General features: G+C 40.7%; 1 protein-coding gene across 2 annotated transcripts in view; it reads right to left on the bottom strand.

Annotated features, from left to right (window-relative positions):
- Nucleotides 1-5,618, bottom strand: part of LEMD3 (LEM domain containing 3) — a 65,940-nt gene extending 60,322 nt beyond the window's left edge. For both annotated transcript variants that reach the window (XM_068561381.1, XM_068561382.1), the window contains exon 1: nt 4,063-5,618. In XM_068561381.1, the coding sequence (XP_068417482.1) occupies nt 4,063-5,602 (1,540 nt within the window). In that variant the 5' untranslated portion in view covers nt 5,603-5,618. The remainder of the gene's footprint in view (nt 1-4,062) is intronic.
- Between the last annotated feature and the right edge of the window lie 8,748 nt (nt 5,619-14,366).

Raw genomic sequence — 14,366 nt, 5'->3', positions numbered from 1 at the left:
ACCCAAGAGAGAAAAATTTAAGATGAAAATATAAAATTGGGAGGTATTAGCCAGTAGAGTGGATGAAACTGCCTAGGAAAACTGTACAAAAGGATAAGCGTTCCAGAGACCACCAATATTTAAAACACAGGCAGACAAATAAATGAAAAGTAGAAGAGAGTGGTGATACAGAAGTTTGGAAAGGAGAGAGTTTCACAAAGAAGGGAACTGTCAGTGTATTGAATGTATCAAAGAGGTGAAGAGAACTTAAAAGCTTCTCTCGGTTAGCAATTAAGTAACTGGTGACAGAGAGGTCACAGAGGAATGGATGGTGAAAAAAAAAAAAGCTAAACTAGACAGGGGTTGAGTGAATGGCAGGGGAGGAAAGAGTTATCTTGGCTGAGATGAGACTAAGAGCTAGAGGAGAACAGAGGGTTAAAGAACATTTTCAGGATGGCAGAGATTTTAGCATTTTTATCGGACTAGAAAGGGACCAGTGAAATGTGAGATTTTTAAATTATGCCTTTGTACTTAAACTTACTATAAGGAAAGCTACCCATTATACAATACTAAGTGAAAAAAGAAACTGAAGAATATGTATAGTAGGATGTTACTTAAAATAAAATTCAGACTCTGTTTTATGCCTTTCAAGTTACTACCATTACCACGTGTTAGCAACTATCTGAAATTCTTATTTGTTTAGTTGTCTATCTTCCCCCCTAGAATGTAAGCTCCATGAGAAGAGAGATTTCATCTGCCTTGTTCTCCACATATTCCTGCTGCTTAAAATAGTGCTTGGCACATAGTAGGCACTCTACTGTTGAATGAAAATGTGTATGTGCACACACACATACATATATATGAATGCATGTATTTACATGAAAAGCATAAAGAAAGTTCTAATTTATTATTTGAACTTATTTATGCCAAGGGTGAGTGTGAGACTAGGAGGAGAGGTAAACAATACTGATTCATTTTTTGCTTCATAGATCTCTATTCAAATTTTCTACAAAAATCATGTCTTTTGTAACTGAAAAACAACTTTTAATAATGATCAGATGAGCCTAAGAAAGTTAATCTATTCTGCCTCTCTATGTTCTTTTGGTGGGTTGTCTTGATGTAATCTGACTGCAGGCTGATCCTTGAGCTGTTTTGGTAGGGCAGTTCAAAGCTAGAATCTTAAACCTTAGAGCTGGAAAGAACGTAGACATCATCTAAGCCAACTCCCTAGTTTTACAGATGAGAAACCAGACACTCATAGTAATTTAATAAAAGTAACTTAATTAATAAAATTAGGGTACTGATGAGAAGCTTTTAAAGAACAAATGATTAGGAACTATTTAAAAGGCTAATCTATTACATGCTATACATAATTTAAATGGTAACTAATGAAAGCTTACGAAAGCTTACTCTCACATATAACCTACAATCTTCTGGTGAAATTATTACTCAAAGTAAAACTATTTCCTTAAGCACACTATTTGACCAATGACCCCTACAGTTAAGCACTGGCTAACCATTATAATATGACAAAGGATTCAGAATACATAAATATAGGGAGTGAAGTTATTCACCGTTAGGTGTGCGAACTAACTGAACTAACAGGCACTTCTTTCTACCAGGATACACAATAGGTCGAGTATATAATACATTTAAGGATTCATCACACTTTGACTCAAATTTCTGTATCAATGTCTACAATGTGTATTTAATAGAATTTAATAAAAATTAAATGTTGAATAGGTAAGAAATACACTACTAAATATTTACAGAAATGACTTAACTATTTCTCTTTACATATATACTGTAGTTTACCAGGAGTACAACAAATTTTATCTAAACTTCTGAATATCACTTTAAGCTTGTTTACAAACTATCTCATTTGATCCTCACAACTCCATAGACAGCAGAAATTATTACTCCCATTTAATATGTAAGAATGAGGCTCAGAAGTTAACTTGACTAAGGTCATTTTGACAAGTCCTAGGACCCAGATCCTCTACCTCTTAGCCACTGTTCTTTCCATCACCCAAGCTACCTCATATTTACCATTTATTAAAGTGCAAACCACTTTATAATTTCCTTCCTTCCACAATGGTGGAGGTGGGGGGGGCAGGTACCTAAGCCCTAGCAATCCTATCCCTAGTACTTAAGAGAATATTAGCCATTCATCTTAGTAGTGACAAGAAAGATGTGACAAGTCACCTTAGTTGAGAATTGTGCTCATCAGTAATTCTGTATGAAATCCTACCAAGTACTCAATTATTTTCTTAATTCTAATAAAAGTATCCTCTTATTTAGAAAGCTCTCTATAAACAATACCCAAAGTAGTATGGGCTTAATAGTTGAAAAAAATCTGAAACCAAATCTTAGTCCTATCACTCACTAGCTGTTCAACTGTGGGTACATTTCTTAACTTCTTTGAGTCTCACTGTCCTCATCTCTAGAGTGACGATGACACCATCTGCCTCTGTGAGTTGTTGGGCAGATTGAGTGACAATATGTGCAAAGCCTTTAGTTCTTAGAAAAGGGCCAGAACAGACCAGGTTCTGTTGGAGAAACAAACATGCAGGAAGGCACTACTCATGGGTAATGTCATTTATGTGAACTTTACTAGTATAACTTCTAGTGTGACCTTATTTCTTGTCTCTCTCTAATATCTGGGGCAGGATCACCCAGGGTACCAATTTACAGTGAGTGCTGGATTTCAGCCCTCTTCTAAATCCTCTAGTTAAGGAATATCATAATCTATTATTTGACTATCTTAGGATTGGCTACACCAAACCAAAGCTTACACTATTTTCACTCCACTCTTCATGTCTGCTAACTGCATCATTCACTATTTTGAAATAAAGTAAGAGTAAGCCAATTTTATAAATACAAATCATGATACAGTGAATTCATGTTGGGTGAAAAGGGCAGGAAGTTTCAGGGGGCAGGGGGAGGGGAGAAGGACCTAACACTGAGAAATTATGTATTCAGCAGTCCACCATGCACTAAATTTACTTTCTCTCTTTTAATTTTCCCAGGCATCATCCTAATCAAGATTAGCATCATTTTACAGATTTTGCAAGGGAAGCTTAAACTCTGGCTCACTCCCCCTTGCTCAAGGTACTATATAACCTACAGGAAGGCTCTTGCTCAACTCAAGGCCTTTCCTCCTCCTCTTGTGATCTCTGCCCAGAATGCTCTCCTGTCTCCTACAAGGCCGTCGCCTTCTCCTGCTTCAGGTCTCACTTCAAATAGTTCCTACTCTCTCTATCTCTAAAGTAGAATACACCAGTTACTCCATCCTTATTTCCTTCATAGAACACAAAGCCATCAGTATTCATCTTCCTGTGTTGAAGGGCAGCATAGATGACGCTGGCTTAATGAATGAGTGAACACACCTGCCTACAGACATTTAGCAAGTAAAAGGCAGGGCCTGGAGACCAATCCAGATTAATCTGACTGCAAACCCCTGCAGTTCCCTACCACTATTTTTTTCACTGGTGGAAGGGGAGGTGCTTCGGGCTGGGAAACCAATGTAGAGATATGCCTTCCTACTTTCTATCTGTATTCATTCACTTTAAAGAAATTACAAAACTACCTACACATATACTTAGTACTACAAAACATTTAACCAGAATTTCAAGAGATCTTACCTTGCCTTTTAGAACCACAACTCAATTTGGGAAAACAAAAACAAACCAACAAAAAACCCACTGCATTTATGATGCCCCTGAACAAAATACCTCCAAACTGTTGAGTAATTGGATTGGTATCTCCACATATGGTTATTTAAGGCCAAAAGAAAATTTAACAGACTTGCTTGTAATATTTTGTTCTTTTATAAGATGTTCTGAATTTCCCCGTACTTCATACAGAAAAATCTTAAAACCAGCCATGGGATTATCATTCTTATCATGGTAATCACGTTCTTTCTTAAAGAAAGATGATACGAATGCACTCCATCTGTTGTGTTTCACTATCAAGCCATGTTCTTGCAGACAGAAGTCACCTCGGGTAAAACGCCCAGTGCAGTGAGAGCCGACCACTAACACCATTCCCTTTGTTGCCTTCCCCACGGGGTTTAATACTTACTGCTGAGTCCTCCGTCCTCGGAGACTCCTGTCCCTCTCATTCCTAGGTAAGTCAGTCCCAATATGAGGAAAAACAGGCAGGCAGCAGTTAAGAGAAACATCGACAAGTAGTGGGCACTGAAACCCCCAGTTGGGGACACCTCCTCCCGTTTAAATTGCTGGAGAAGTTCCTCCTCAGGTTCGGAAAGCTTCGGTTTGTTATATGTGTTCTTCAGGTAGGTATGATTGGAGCCCGTATGATTGGAGTGATTGATCCTGAGTGAACTAGAGGCGGCCACCGCCGCACTGGGAGGGAGGCTGTTGGAAAAAATCCTGGGGGAGTCCACGCCGAAGGCCACACCGCCGATATGATTATTGGTTTTAAGAAGGGAGCCTGCGGACGAATCCAAGGTTGAGTCCACGTCCGCGAGCGGTGGCTGCAGGAGAGGGGTCAGTTTCTTAGCGTTAGCGCGGTATCTAGGAATGGGGCTGGAGTCCAGGGGATCAAACCCTCCTCCCTGCTCCGCCGCCGCCGCCGCCGCCGCCGCCTCTTCGACGTTTCGGCTCCTGTCTAGACTCCCGGCGGCCGCCGCCCTGTCATTCATCGCGATTCCTCCCCCTCCCTGAACTGAGGTCTCCAGTCGGCCGCCGGCCGATTTTGCAGGCAGCGGAGAGAGAGGCTTACTGTGGCCCCGCCTGGGCCGATGCCGGGAAAGGGAGTCGTCCTTCAATACCTGTCTGCTGGAGGCCACGTCGTCGTCGTCCTCTTCTTCCGAGTCCGAATAGTTCTCCCGGCAGCTGTAGGGGAGAAGCCGGCTGCCATTCACGGTCCGGCCGGACCACAGCGGCTCCTCGGCCTCCGGGTCCCTGTCCTCGCCGTCTTCTCCCTCCTGCTCCTCGTCGTCCGCCGCCCCATCTCTCCCCGACGGGCTCGGCAGCTCGGCAGCCGCCGGCCTCCTGGCCCCCCACCACGAGTGGGGCTTCCTCCGCTCGGCCGAGTTGCTGTTAGTCACCTCGCTGGAGGCCAGGGGCGCCGACGTCGGTTTGAGCCCGCGATACTGGAGCGGAGCCCGGTCTTTCCTCCCGCCGCCGCCGCCGCCGCCGGCCTGGTCCCGGGGACTGGCCTCCACGTCCGACTCGTCCGAGCTGAAGCCCAGCAGTACTTTGCTGCCAGCCGTGGGGGCGGCCGAGGCGCCCCCGGGCCCTCCCAAGGGGCTCTCCGGGCCAGAAGCCGAGATCCGGCCCAAGCCCCCAGGAGTCCGTAAGTAGGAGAGGTCGCCTGAGACCTGCCGGACCCCCATCCCCACGGCCGCCGCCGCTGCTCCCGCGGCGGCGACCGTGGCGGTTGCCGTGTTATTGTTATTACTGTTCCGCGTCTTGGTGCCGCGGCCCCCGGACCGGTGCTGCTGCTGCTCTTCCTCTCGAAGCTTCTTCAGCTTCTTGAGGTAGACCGGGCGGGTGCTCTCCGTCACTGGGCCAGGAGATAGGCCGTAACGGCGGAGCTGAGAGAAAAGCTCCTCATCCGAGAGCTGTTGAGGCGCCGAAGCCGCTGCTGCCGCCATTTTCTCTCCAGGGTGTTTTACAAGCTCCGCGCTACCGGAAGTGACGCGCAGCCCTAGACCCTGAACTAGACCGGACTGCGTCGCCCTCCCAGCGCCACTGGCGCCTTGGCCAATGGGAGGCGCGGGAGGAGCTCACCTGAGCGGGAAAGGGCCACCTGAGTCGCGCGCGGCAGAGACTTCTGCGCTTTCACCTCGGGGTGCCAGCGCCCTCTTCCCCTCCCTTTCTGTCACCTTCTCCGGCTGTTCTCCGTCCTGCCCTTCCCAGCGCCTCTCCCGGGAACTACCTCTCGCCAAACCACACCTTGACCTCTTCTTCCCAGGTTCCTGCCACCGGGCAGTAATATTGAAGGGAAAACTGAAGTTCATGGCAGTAGTTTTCTTTCATCTTGATTACCGCTGCCAAGGGGAGCTTAGAGACTTAAAGGAATCTTGATGGCCAGACGATTGGTAATTTCCCTGCCTGACTCCTGGTACTCTCTTTTCGCTTTGTCTTTCGGACTGACTTACCAAAAAAAAAAAAGTGAGTTACTCTCGCTTCTCATTTTGAGAAGCCTCTCCTCTAACATTCCAAGGAAAAGGTAGAGTAAACCAGCCCCAATACAGTTTTCTTAAAGAGTAATGGCTATTCGTTCCCTAGTTCGTTGTAAGGTATTATCGTTTTTCCCCTTTTAAAATCTGATAACCTTGATAGGTCGTCGTTTTCGGAATTGAAAGAGCCAATCACATTATATGACTGAAAAAAAGAGAACGTGCCATCCTGCTTATTTCCTTCTTAAGACCTTTCCAACCTATAGTTATTTATTTATTTATTGCTAATGAGTATTTTTATGCATTTGTTTTCCTATTTTTTAATTTATTTATTGTCTTATCCCTTTGAACTGTAAGCTTTATGAGCAGAGGAACCTTGCTTCACCGCTTTAGTGCCTGACACTTCAGGCACGTTCAGTAAACGTTTGTTGAACTAATTAATGAATTGCAAAGCTAGGATAGTGTGAGATGAATATTTTGACATGGGAGTGGTGACAGATGAAGAGGAGAAACCTTCACACACAGTCAAGAAAACAGAGACGATTAAGACCTGGATATCCAACCCCCTCATTTATAGACTAGGAAATGAATCTCAGAGAGATGAACTTTTCCCAGTTTGGTAAAGATCGCTTCGCTTTTCCTCCAACACTGGCAGAGCTGACACTTCTTGAATACTTAAACCCTAGCATCTACATGGCAGCACCTAGCACAATATCTGGCACACTATGATAAGTTTTGTCAAATAAATTATTTTGCCCTATTACATTATACACATCTGAACGGAAAAACATGTTAGTCAAAAGCATAGATACTAGCTTTTCAACATCCTGAATCCAACAGCAGAATAATACTCATTAACCTGAACTTTTGACTTTTCTTAGCAAAAGCTTGCCATCTCCTCAAAAATACTCTTACGTGGACGGGCACTTCCTTGTCCTTTATCAGAGGACTTTAAAATCTACAAATATTCCTGAATTCTAGGACTGTTAAGTACTTTAAAAAGCGCTTGGCATAGAAAATTTTAGCCACTATGATGATAATGACCCCAAATTTATTACCATAATTGTCTGGGTGGGGAATCAAATGATTACAAATGCATTAGACCTGTGTCTCAGGATAGCAGAGGAGTTAAGCTGTGAGTCTGAAGTTAAGCAAAACTGGATGGGGACCCAGCCCTGTCACTTACTTTCAACATTTGTTCCACACCCTACTGGCTCTCCAGGTAGGAATCATAGAAGTCAGCCTCTGATTTTCAGGAATCTTTTGATATCCTATAAGGATTTGCAGACCATTTATATTTCTGCCTGTGACTTAGGACAAGTTATTTAATCTTTCTGAGCCTTAGTTTCTATATAAACAAAAGAGAGATGATGAACCTTCCTCAGAAGGCTATTTTAAGGATTAAATGAGAATATGTCTCCATAATTCTTAGCACCACACCTAACACACAATGTACATTCAAATGTTAGCCGGTAATGTACAGCCAAGCATTGTGTGTGTGTTTGGTAGCATGACTTCTGAGAGAGAACTCCATGTAACAGCAGTTAAGGAAAATACCACTGCACAGACAGAAGTAGAAATGGTGAACCTTTGCCCAAGGCATCAAATAATCACATTTAGTAATTAATGAAGACAAAGGGGTTTGGCAACCATAATCCTTGGTCGTTTTAGCCCTTGGGGGCAGAAAGATTTGGAATGAACTAGGAACCAAAGGTCTGGAGTCTCCAAGTTATGGGACTTAGGGAAAATCTTAGGTTCTCAGAACGTCAATTTATTCTTTTCTAAAATGCTGATAATATTGTCTATCCTTCTTGGGCACACAATTAATATTCAATAAGTATCTGTCAAGAATACTGAATGAATACTGTATGTGAAAATTCTGTTCAAATACGTTGTTTACATGCTAGGTATTATAGCCAGATATTCACAACGATGAAAACTACAATTGGTATAAACTTTATACTTTACAAAGAGATTTTGTATACATGGTCTCATGGAGTCTACAAGAAACCTTTCCTCCTTAAAGATACTGAGGGCATGATTTATTGCATGGAACTATGTGGGGTTATAATTACCCTTTGAGTGTTTGAGCAGATCTTATACTTTCTCAGGAGAACCTTCAGGGACTCAGCACTGTCACTACCTGCTTCCAAAGTTCTCCTCATTTACCAATGGATCTTACTCCTGCTTCCAGATTGGCTAACTTTTAAAGCACAAGCCTCTAAATTAGCAACCTGCACCCATGGTCTGCAGGGAATGCAATCTCAAACTCACTCCTGCTCTACAGCTTTCAAAATTTTGACTAAAGGAAACATTTATGAAGGATTATAGAAGGATAGGCAGTCTACCTCTTCCTCTATATATTTTTAATATTATCTCTGCCTTAAGCCTGCTGGTCAGAGACCAGTGAAGCTTGGGCCACATTGCTAACACCATTCTCCCCCTGGTTCCCAGTTAAAATACGTATTGCCATATTTCCCTTAATAGTCATGACATCAGCCTTTATTGAAGGACCTTCTAAAGAATGATAAGACACTCAGCATTATGTTCAGAGATATTGTTAAGGGTTTATTTCCTTAGAGAATGTCCTTTCAGGCCTCAGTATTAGTATTAGTTGTACTTTTCCAGACAACTCATTTGTTTGGGTTTTGGATTGGTTTTGCTTTGTTTAATCTATTTATTTTTTTTTTTATTGAGGTAAAATTCACATAGCATAAAATTAACCATTTAGAAGTGCACGATTGGTGGCATTTTGTACATTTTCATAGTTGTGCAACCATCACCTCTATCTAGTTCCAAAACATTTTCAACATTCCCAAAGGAGACCCCATACCCATTATGCAGGCGTTTCCTATTTCTCCCCCTCTTCAGCCCCTGGCAACCTAATCTGCTTCCTGTCTCTATGGATTTAACTATTCTGGATATTTCATATAATGGACTCATACAATAATGTGACCTTTTGTGACCTTTTGTGTCTGACTCCTTTCACTTAGCATTTTGAAATTCATCAGGATGTCTGACTCCTTTCACTTAGCATTTTGAATTCATTAGTATGTGTCAGTACTTCATTTCTTTTTATGGCTGCATAGTATTTCCTAGTATGGATATACTATATTTTGTAGATAATTCATCCATTGATGGAAATTTTGGTTGTTTCTACCTTTTGCTATTGTGAATAACGCTGCTATGATGTACAAGATGTACACTGATGTACAAGTATCTGTTTGAATACCTGTTTTCAATCATTTTGGGTGTGTACCTAGAAATTTCAGTTCATATGGTAATTGTATATTTCACTTTTTGAGGAATCACAAAACTACTAATTTGTTTTTAACCTTATGGATGGATGCTGTTGGTTTGCTGACTTGCCATGTTTCCCTGTTTGAGATGACAGCTAGGAAGTTCATACTCAAATTTGTGTCCCAACTATAGCAAGTGTTTAGGGCTCCATAGCATATATTTTAAAAATTAATCCCATTGCTAATGCCATCTAAATTTTCTGACTTTATATTCATGTGCCTCATTTTAAAAAAGTGATTTCAATTTTATCTTCTCTTCCAAAGATGATATGCATCTTTTTAGCTGTCTTTTAATTATTTGGGGAATACCATATAATTCCTTTGACAATCCAAAGGGTAGGTTTTATTAGTTTTCATCTTTTACAAATAAGGAAACTGAGGTTACAAAAGTTACTTGATTCAAGTCTCAAGAACCAGATGGAAAACTGAAACCCATGACCTCCGAGTCCAAATTTCATGTTCTTTCCACTACAGCACACTACTTCTTGAATACCTTTCTTAATTCATACAGTAATATGTGTAAAAATAATCTTAGTTCCCTCTTTTCTCACCCATCCTAAAGAGGGAGTAGTCTGTAATGAGGTGAGGAAGACAACAAAAGCTTTTACAGTTGACCTATTTCTTAGTTTTATTTCTACATGCAACAACTAGAAAGAAAACTCAGACATATAAACTGATTATTTCACTTAACTTTTTAGCAGATCAAAGAAGTAACACAATATCATAATGATGGTATCACTTAACTTCTCTTAAAGTGCCTCAAGGATGTCTTCTCTAGTTCGATCTACAAAGTTCCTGATGTTTATTTTTCTTTTTAATTGCTTAACTTTTATTCAACACCAACAGTGATTCTAAGGAAGAAGCCAGAATAAACAGGCTGAAAAATACAACATGGTATTGAGAAATGTTAGATAAAATTCTTATCCTATGTTGTTGTGAGAATTAGCCAAGGAAGTTTCATAGCAAGAGCATCTGTTTTATTTTTCTGTATATAACTCAAACAGGTAAGGAACGGTCATACAACTCCAGTAAACAACATACATATGATTGATAATTATAATCTACTCTGTGCAAGAAGGTGAATTGCTAAATCATATATTGGGAGTCGTAGAGAGTATTTCACATTAATATGTGAGGGACAAGGGTCTAAAAGTTACGAGATTTGAGTTCTGTTTCCAGTTCTGCAGTTAATTAATTGTAGTAATATTTTACATTTTTTAAATTGCCTCATAATCAGTAGCGCCTTTTCATGATCTCATTTGATCTTTCCACCAACCCTAATAGGCAAGCAATTATAATCCTTGGTCTGTAGAGGAGAAAACTAAGGCTTAAGGAAGTTTGATCATTTGTTCTTTATGAGAGCTTACTAGATGAGATCCAAAATCATTCCTAGATTGTCTCACCCTAAGTTCACTGTTCTTTCCAGCCCACCACAATGCCTCACATGAGTTGATTGTACTTCACAGAATGAGTCATTTAACCTTTTCTCTTTTAGTTTCTTCATCTGTAAAATGAAGAAGTAAGAATACTTCACCATTAAGGTCTCTTACACGTTCAAAACTTTCTGAAAGTATTTTCTTATAATACTTCTTATTGTACATTTTTATTAGACTTATTTATATACTTGCCTTATTTCTCCATGTTCTTTGAGATAAGGATTTGTGTCTGATTGAAATTTCCATCCCTCCAAGCTCCTGGTTTATTAAGTGATACCACATGTCACAAAATAGTATTAGAAAGACTTTGAGGTGACACACAAAGGAGAAATACATTAGGGATAAGACTCGTATAGGATTATCTAGAAATAGGAGAGAAATGTGAGTCTACAAATTCAGCATGAAGTTTAAGGAATACACCTGTAAAGAGGCTCATGACCCAGGCTGCTCTAGAGATTTGGTTTCCTTAAGCAGCAAAAGGCATCTTAACACCGAAGTTTTCTGTCCCACATCATATAAGCAATGGTGTAAAGAGATCTGAACGCCTCAGTTTAGATTATCTATTCTTTTCAATGCAATCCTTTAAGTGTTTTATTTGTTATACAGGAACTTCATAGGAGATAGGCATAGAGAATCATCAGGTTTGTGTTTTATAATACTTTCAAACTTTGGGTTATGTATCCTTTGATGTTTCTTATCCATCCTTCCCAGAAGCTTAAGCATGGAGAGAAGGGATAACAGGGGGACAGGACCACTTTCAGTTTTTGTTGATGGGATGGAAAGGTTTGTCTCCCATCACTCATGACTGAAACTTGTTCCTGACCCCTGCTTGCCTCTAAATAAGATCATTTCTGGCCATCCATACGAGAGGAACATTTCTTCTTCTTCTTTTTTTTTTGGCTGCATTGGGTCTTCGTTGCTGCGCACGGGCTTTCTCTAGTTGCAGTGAGCGGGGACTACTCTTCCTTGCGGTAGGTAGCCTTCTCATTGTGGTGGCTTCTCTTGTTGTGGAGCATGGGCTCTAGGTGCATGGGCTTCAGTAGTTGTGGCACATGGGCTCAGTAGTTGTGGCTCGCGGGCTCTAGAACGCAGGCTCAGTAGTTGTGGTGCACGGGCTTAGTTGCTCTGCGGCACGTGGGATCTTCCCGGACCAGGGCTTGAACCCGTGTCCGCTGCATTGGCAGGCAGATTCTTTACCACTGCACCACCAGGGAAGCCCTGCAACTTACATTTTTGGTCAATACTTTATTTGTGCAATTCAGATGTATGTAACTCCAATTCAGGCATTTTCCCTATATCAAATCAATGAATGTCATGCCGACTTTTCAGTTGCTCATGTGTATTTTGTCAAGTCTCTAATTAAGACTGGGGTTTCTTCATTCACTTGTTCAACAAATATTTATTGAGTGCTTATTGTGGGCCAAACATTGTTCTAGGTAATGGAGATACTACAGTGAACAAAGTAACATCATAGACCTTACATTTTAGCCCAAGAAGGTAGACATTAACAAATAACATGTAATGGGTCAGTTAATGATAGGTGCTAAGAAGAAAAACAAAACACGGTAAATAGGATAGGGCGTAAAGGGGACAGGTGGATGATGCTATCTCATGTGGGTGGTTAGGAAGACCTTTCTGATAAAGGGCCATTTGTGTAGGCATCTGAAGGGAATGGTAAGGACAAAAACCCAGAGTGAGAATGTGCAAGGTGGGATCCTGCTTTCACAGAAAGGAGACCAGCATGGCTGGTGAAGAGGGGTGGGGTGGGGCATGAGCCATGGAAGATGAAGTCAGATCAGTGGTGGAGAAAGAATGGAGATCTTGTAAGGCCTTTTAGGCGATGGTAAGGACTTTGGATTTCACTCTGGGTGAGATGAGAAGCCAAAGTAGGGTTTTGAGGAACAGAGCAACGTGATCTAATTTACTTGTAAGACCTGTTGTGTTGAGAATAGACTTTAGGAGGGGAAAGGGAAAGAAAAGAGATAAGTTAGGAGGCTATTGCAAAAATCCAGGTGAACAAGATTACGGGTTGGAACATAGTAATAGGGGGTGGAAGTAAGAAGCATTGGGATATTTTAAAGGTAGAACTAAGCGGGAGTTACTTACAGATTGGGTGTTGGATATGAGACAAAGGAGTCAAGAATGACTCCAAGTTTTGGGGGCTGAGTATCCAGAAGAAAGGAGTTGTTATTTACTGAGATGTAGCAGCCTGGAGATACGATATTTTTCGGGGGGATTCAAGAGATTCATTTGGATATGTTATGTTTGGGATTTCCAAGTAAAAGAGTCTGATAAACAGATGTATTATATGAGTCTGGGCTAAAGTTATAAATATGAGTATCAGCAGCATATGGATGGAATTTAAAGCCATGGAAAATAACTAGATAGAAAAGAGAAAATGTAAGGGAACTGAGCCCTGAAGTACTGCAACATTTAGGGGATGAGAAGATAACACGAAACCTGCAGAGGAGACTAAAAGCAAGCTGGTGGTGTGTGAGATAGAGAAAAACTAAGAAAGTGATGTCTTTGAAGGTGCTAAGCCAAATTTCCGAAGATTCTCCTCATCTACTCTCCCTGTGGATAATGGACTCTTCCCATGAAGTCCTACAGTTGATTATTGCCCCAAAGTTAAGGAACTCAAATATAAACCTGAGTAAATTTATAACTAAGTAAACTAAATTAAATAAAACTAAATTAAAAACTAATAAATGTTTATAAAGTTTCATACAGTAGTGGGATTATGAATAATATAATATGAATTTTGCTTTAATCGTTTTAAATGTTTAATCACGTTTTTAATAAAAATTAGCTTTGTAAAAGAATCTGAGGTAATGTCCCAACTCATCTTTCTCTTCTTTGTTCATATTAACTTATGTTCCCTTCTTAGCATTTTGACATTTTTGTGTAAAAGTCCAAGTGGTGCATTTTTTCTAAAGGAAAGAAGAAGTAATTGATGGCTAATGTCTGACTCATTTAAACTTCTTATAAAAAGATTAACTATTTTTATTTAAACAAGATGCATTATTGTTATTAAAGTCTTTAGTACCCATGGGTTTTGGGTGGGGTCTGAGCTACAAAACTTATATTCAGTAAGTGGAAAATTCTTTCTAGTTTAGCCCAAGTGGTTTTTTAATTACTTACCTAAACTTCTTGGTTTCAGTTTGGTGTTTTAGGACTCTTTTAAAAGGCTTTAGCTCTTATAGGCCCTGCACCTCTGCTCCTATTTGAAATGCAGCATGAGTATCTTAGTCATTATAAAAGCCACCAGACATGTACCTTAATGAAGACAAATGTGCAAGTAAGATTTGTGTTATTCTTGAGTGTGGGCCAGCATGACAGCTTTTCAAAAATTCAAAAGCTGAGAGGGATCTTAGAAAGTATGTAGGCAAATCTATTGTTTTTAGGTTAAAAAAATAAAGCATAGCAGGTTATATTGTTTGTCCAAGGTGCCTCAACTAGTTAGTGAGAAAATGAAGGTTAGAACGCAGGCATCCTAACTTC

This window comes from Eschrichtius robustus, chromosome 13, assembly GCF_028021215.1.
Source record: "Eschrichtius robustus isolate mEscRob2 chromosome 13, mEscRob2.pri, whole genome shotgun sequence".
Lineage (NCBI taxonomy): Eukaryota > Metazoa > Chordata > Mammalia > Artiodactyla > Eschrichtiidae > Eschrichtius > Eschrichtius robustus.
This window is presented reverse-complemented; position numbering and strand designations above follow the sequence as displayed.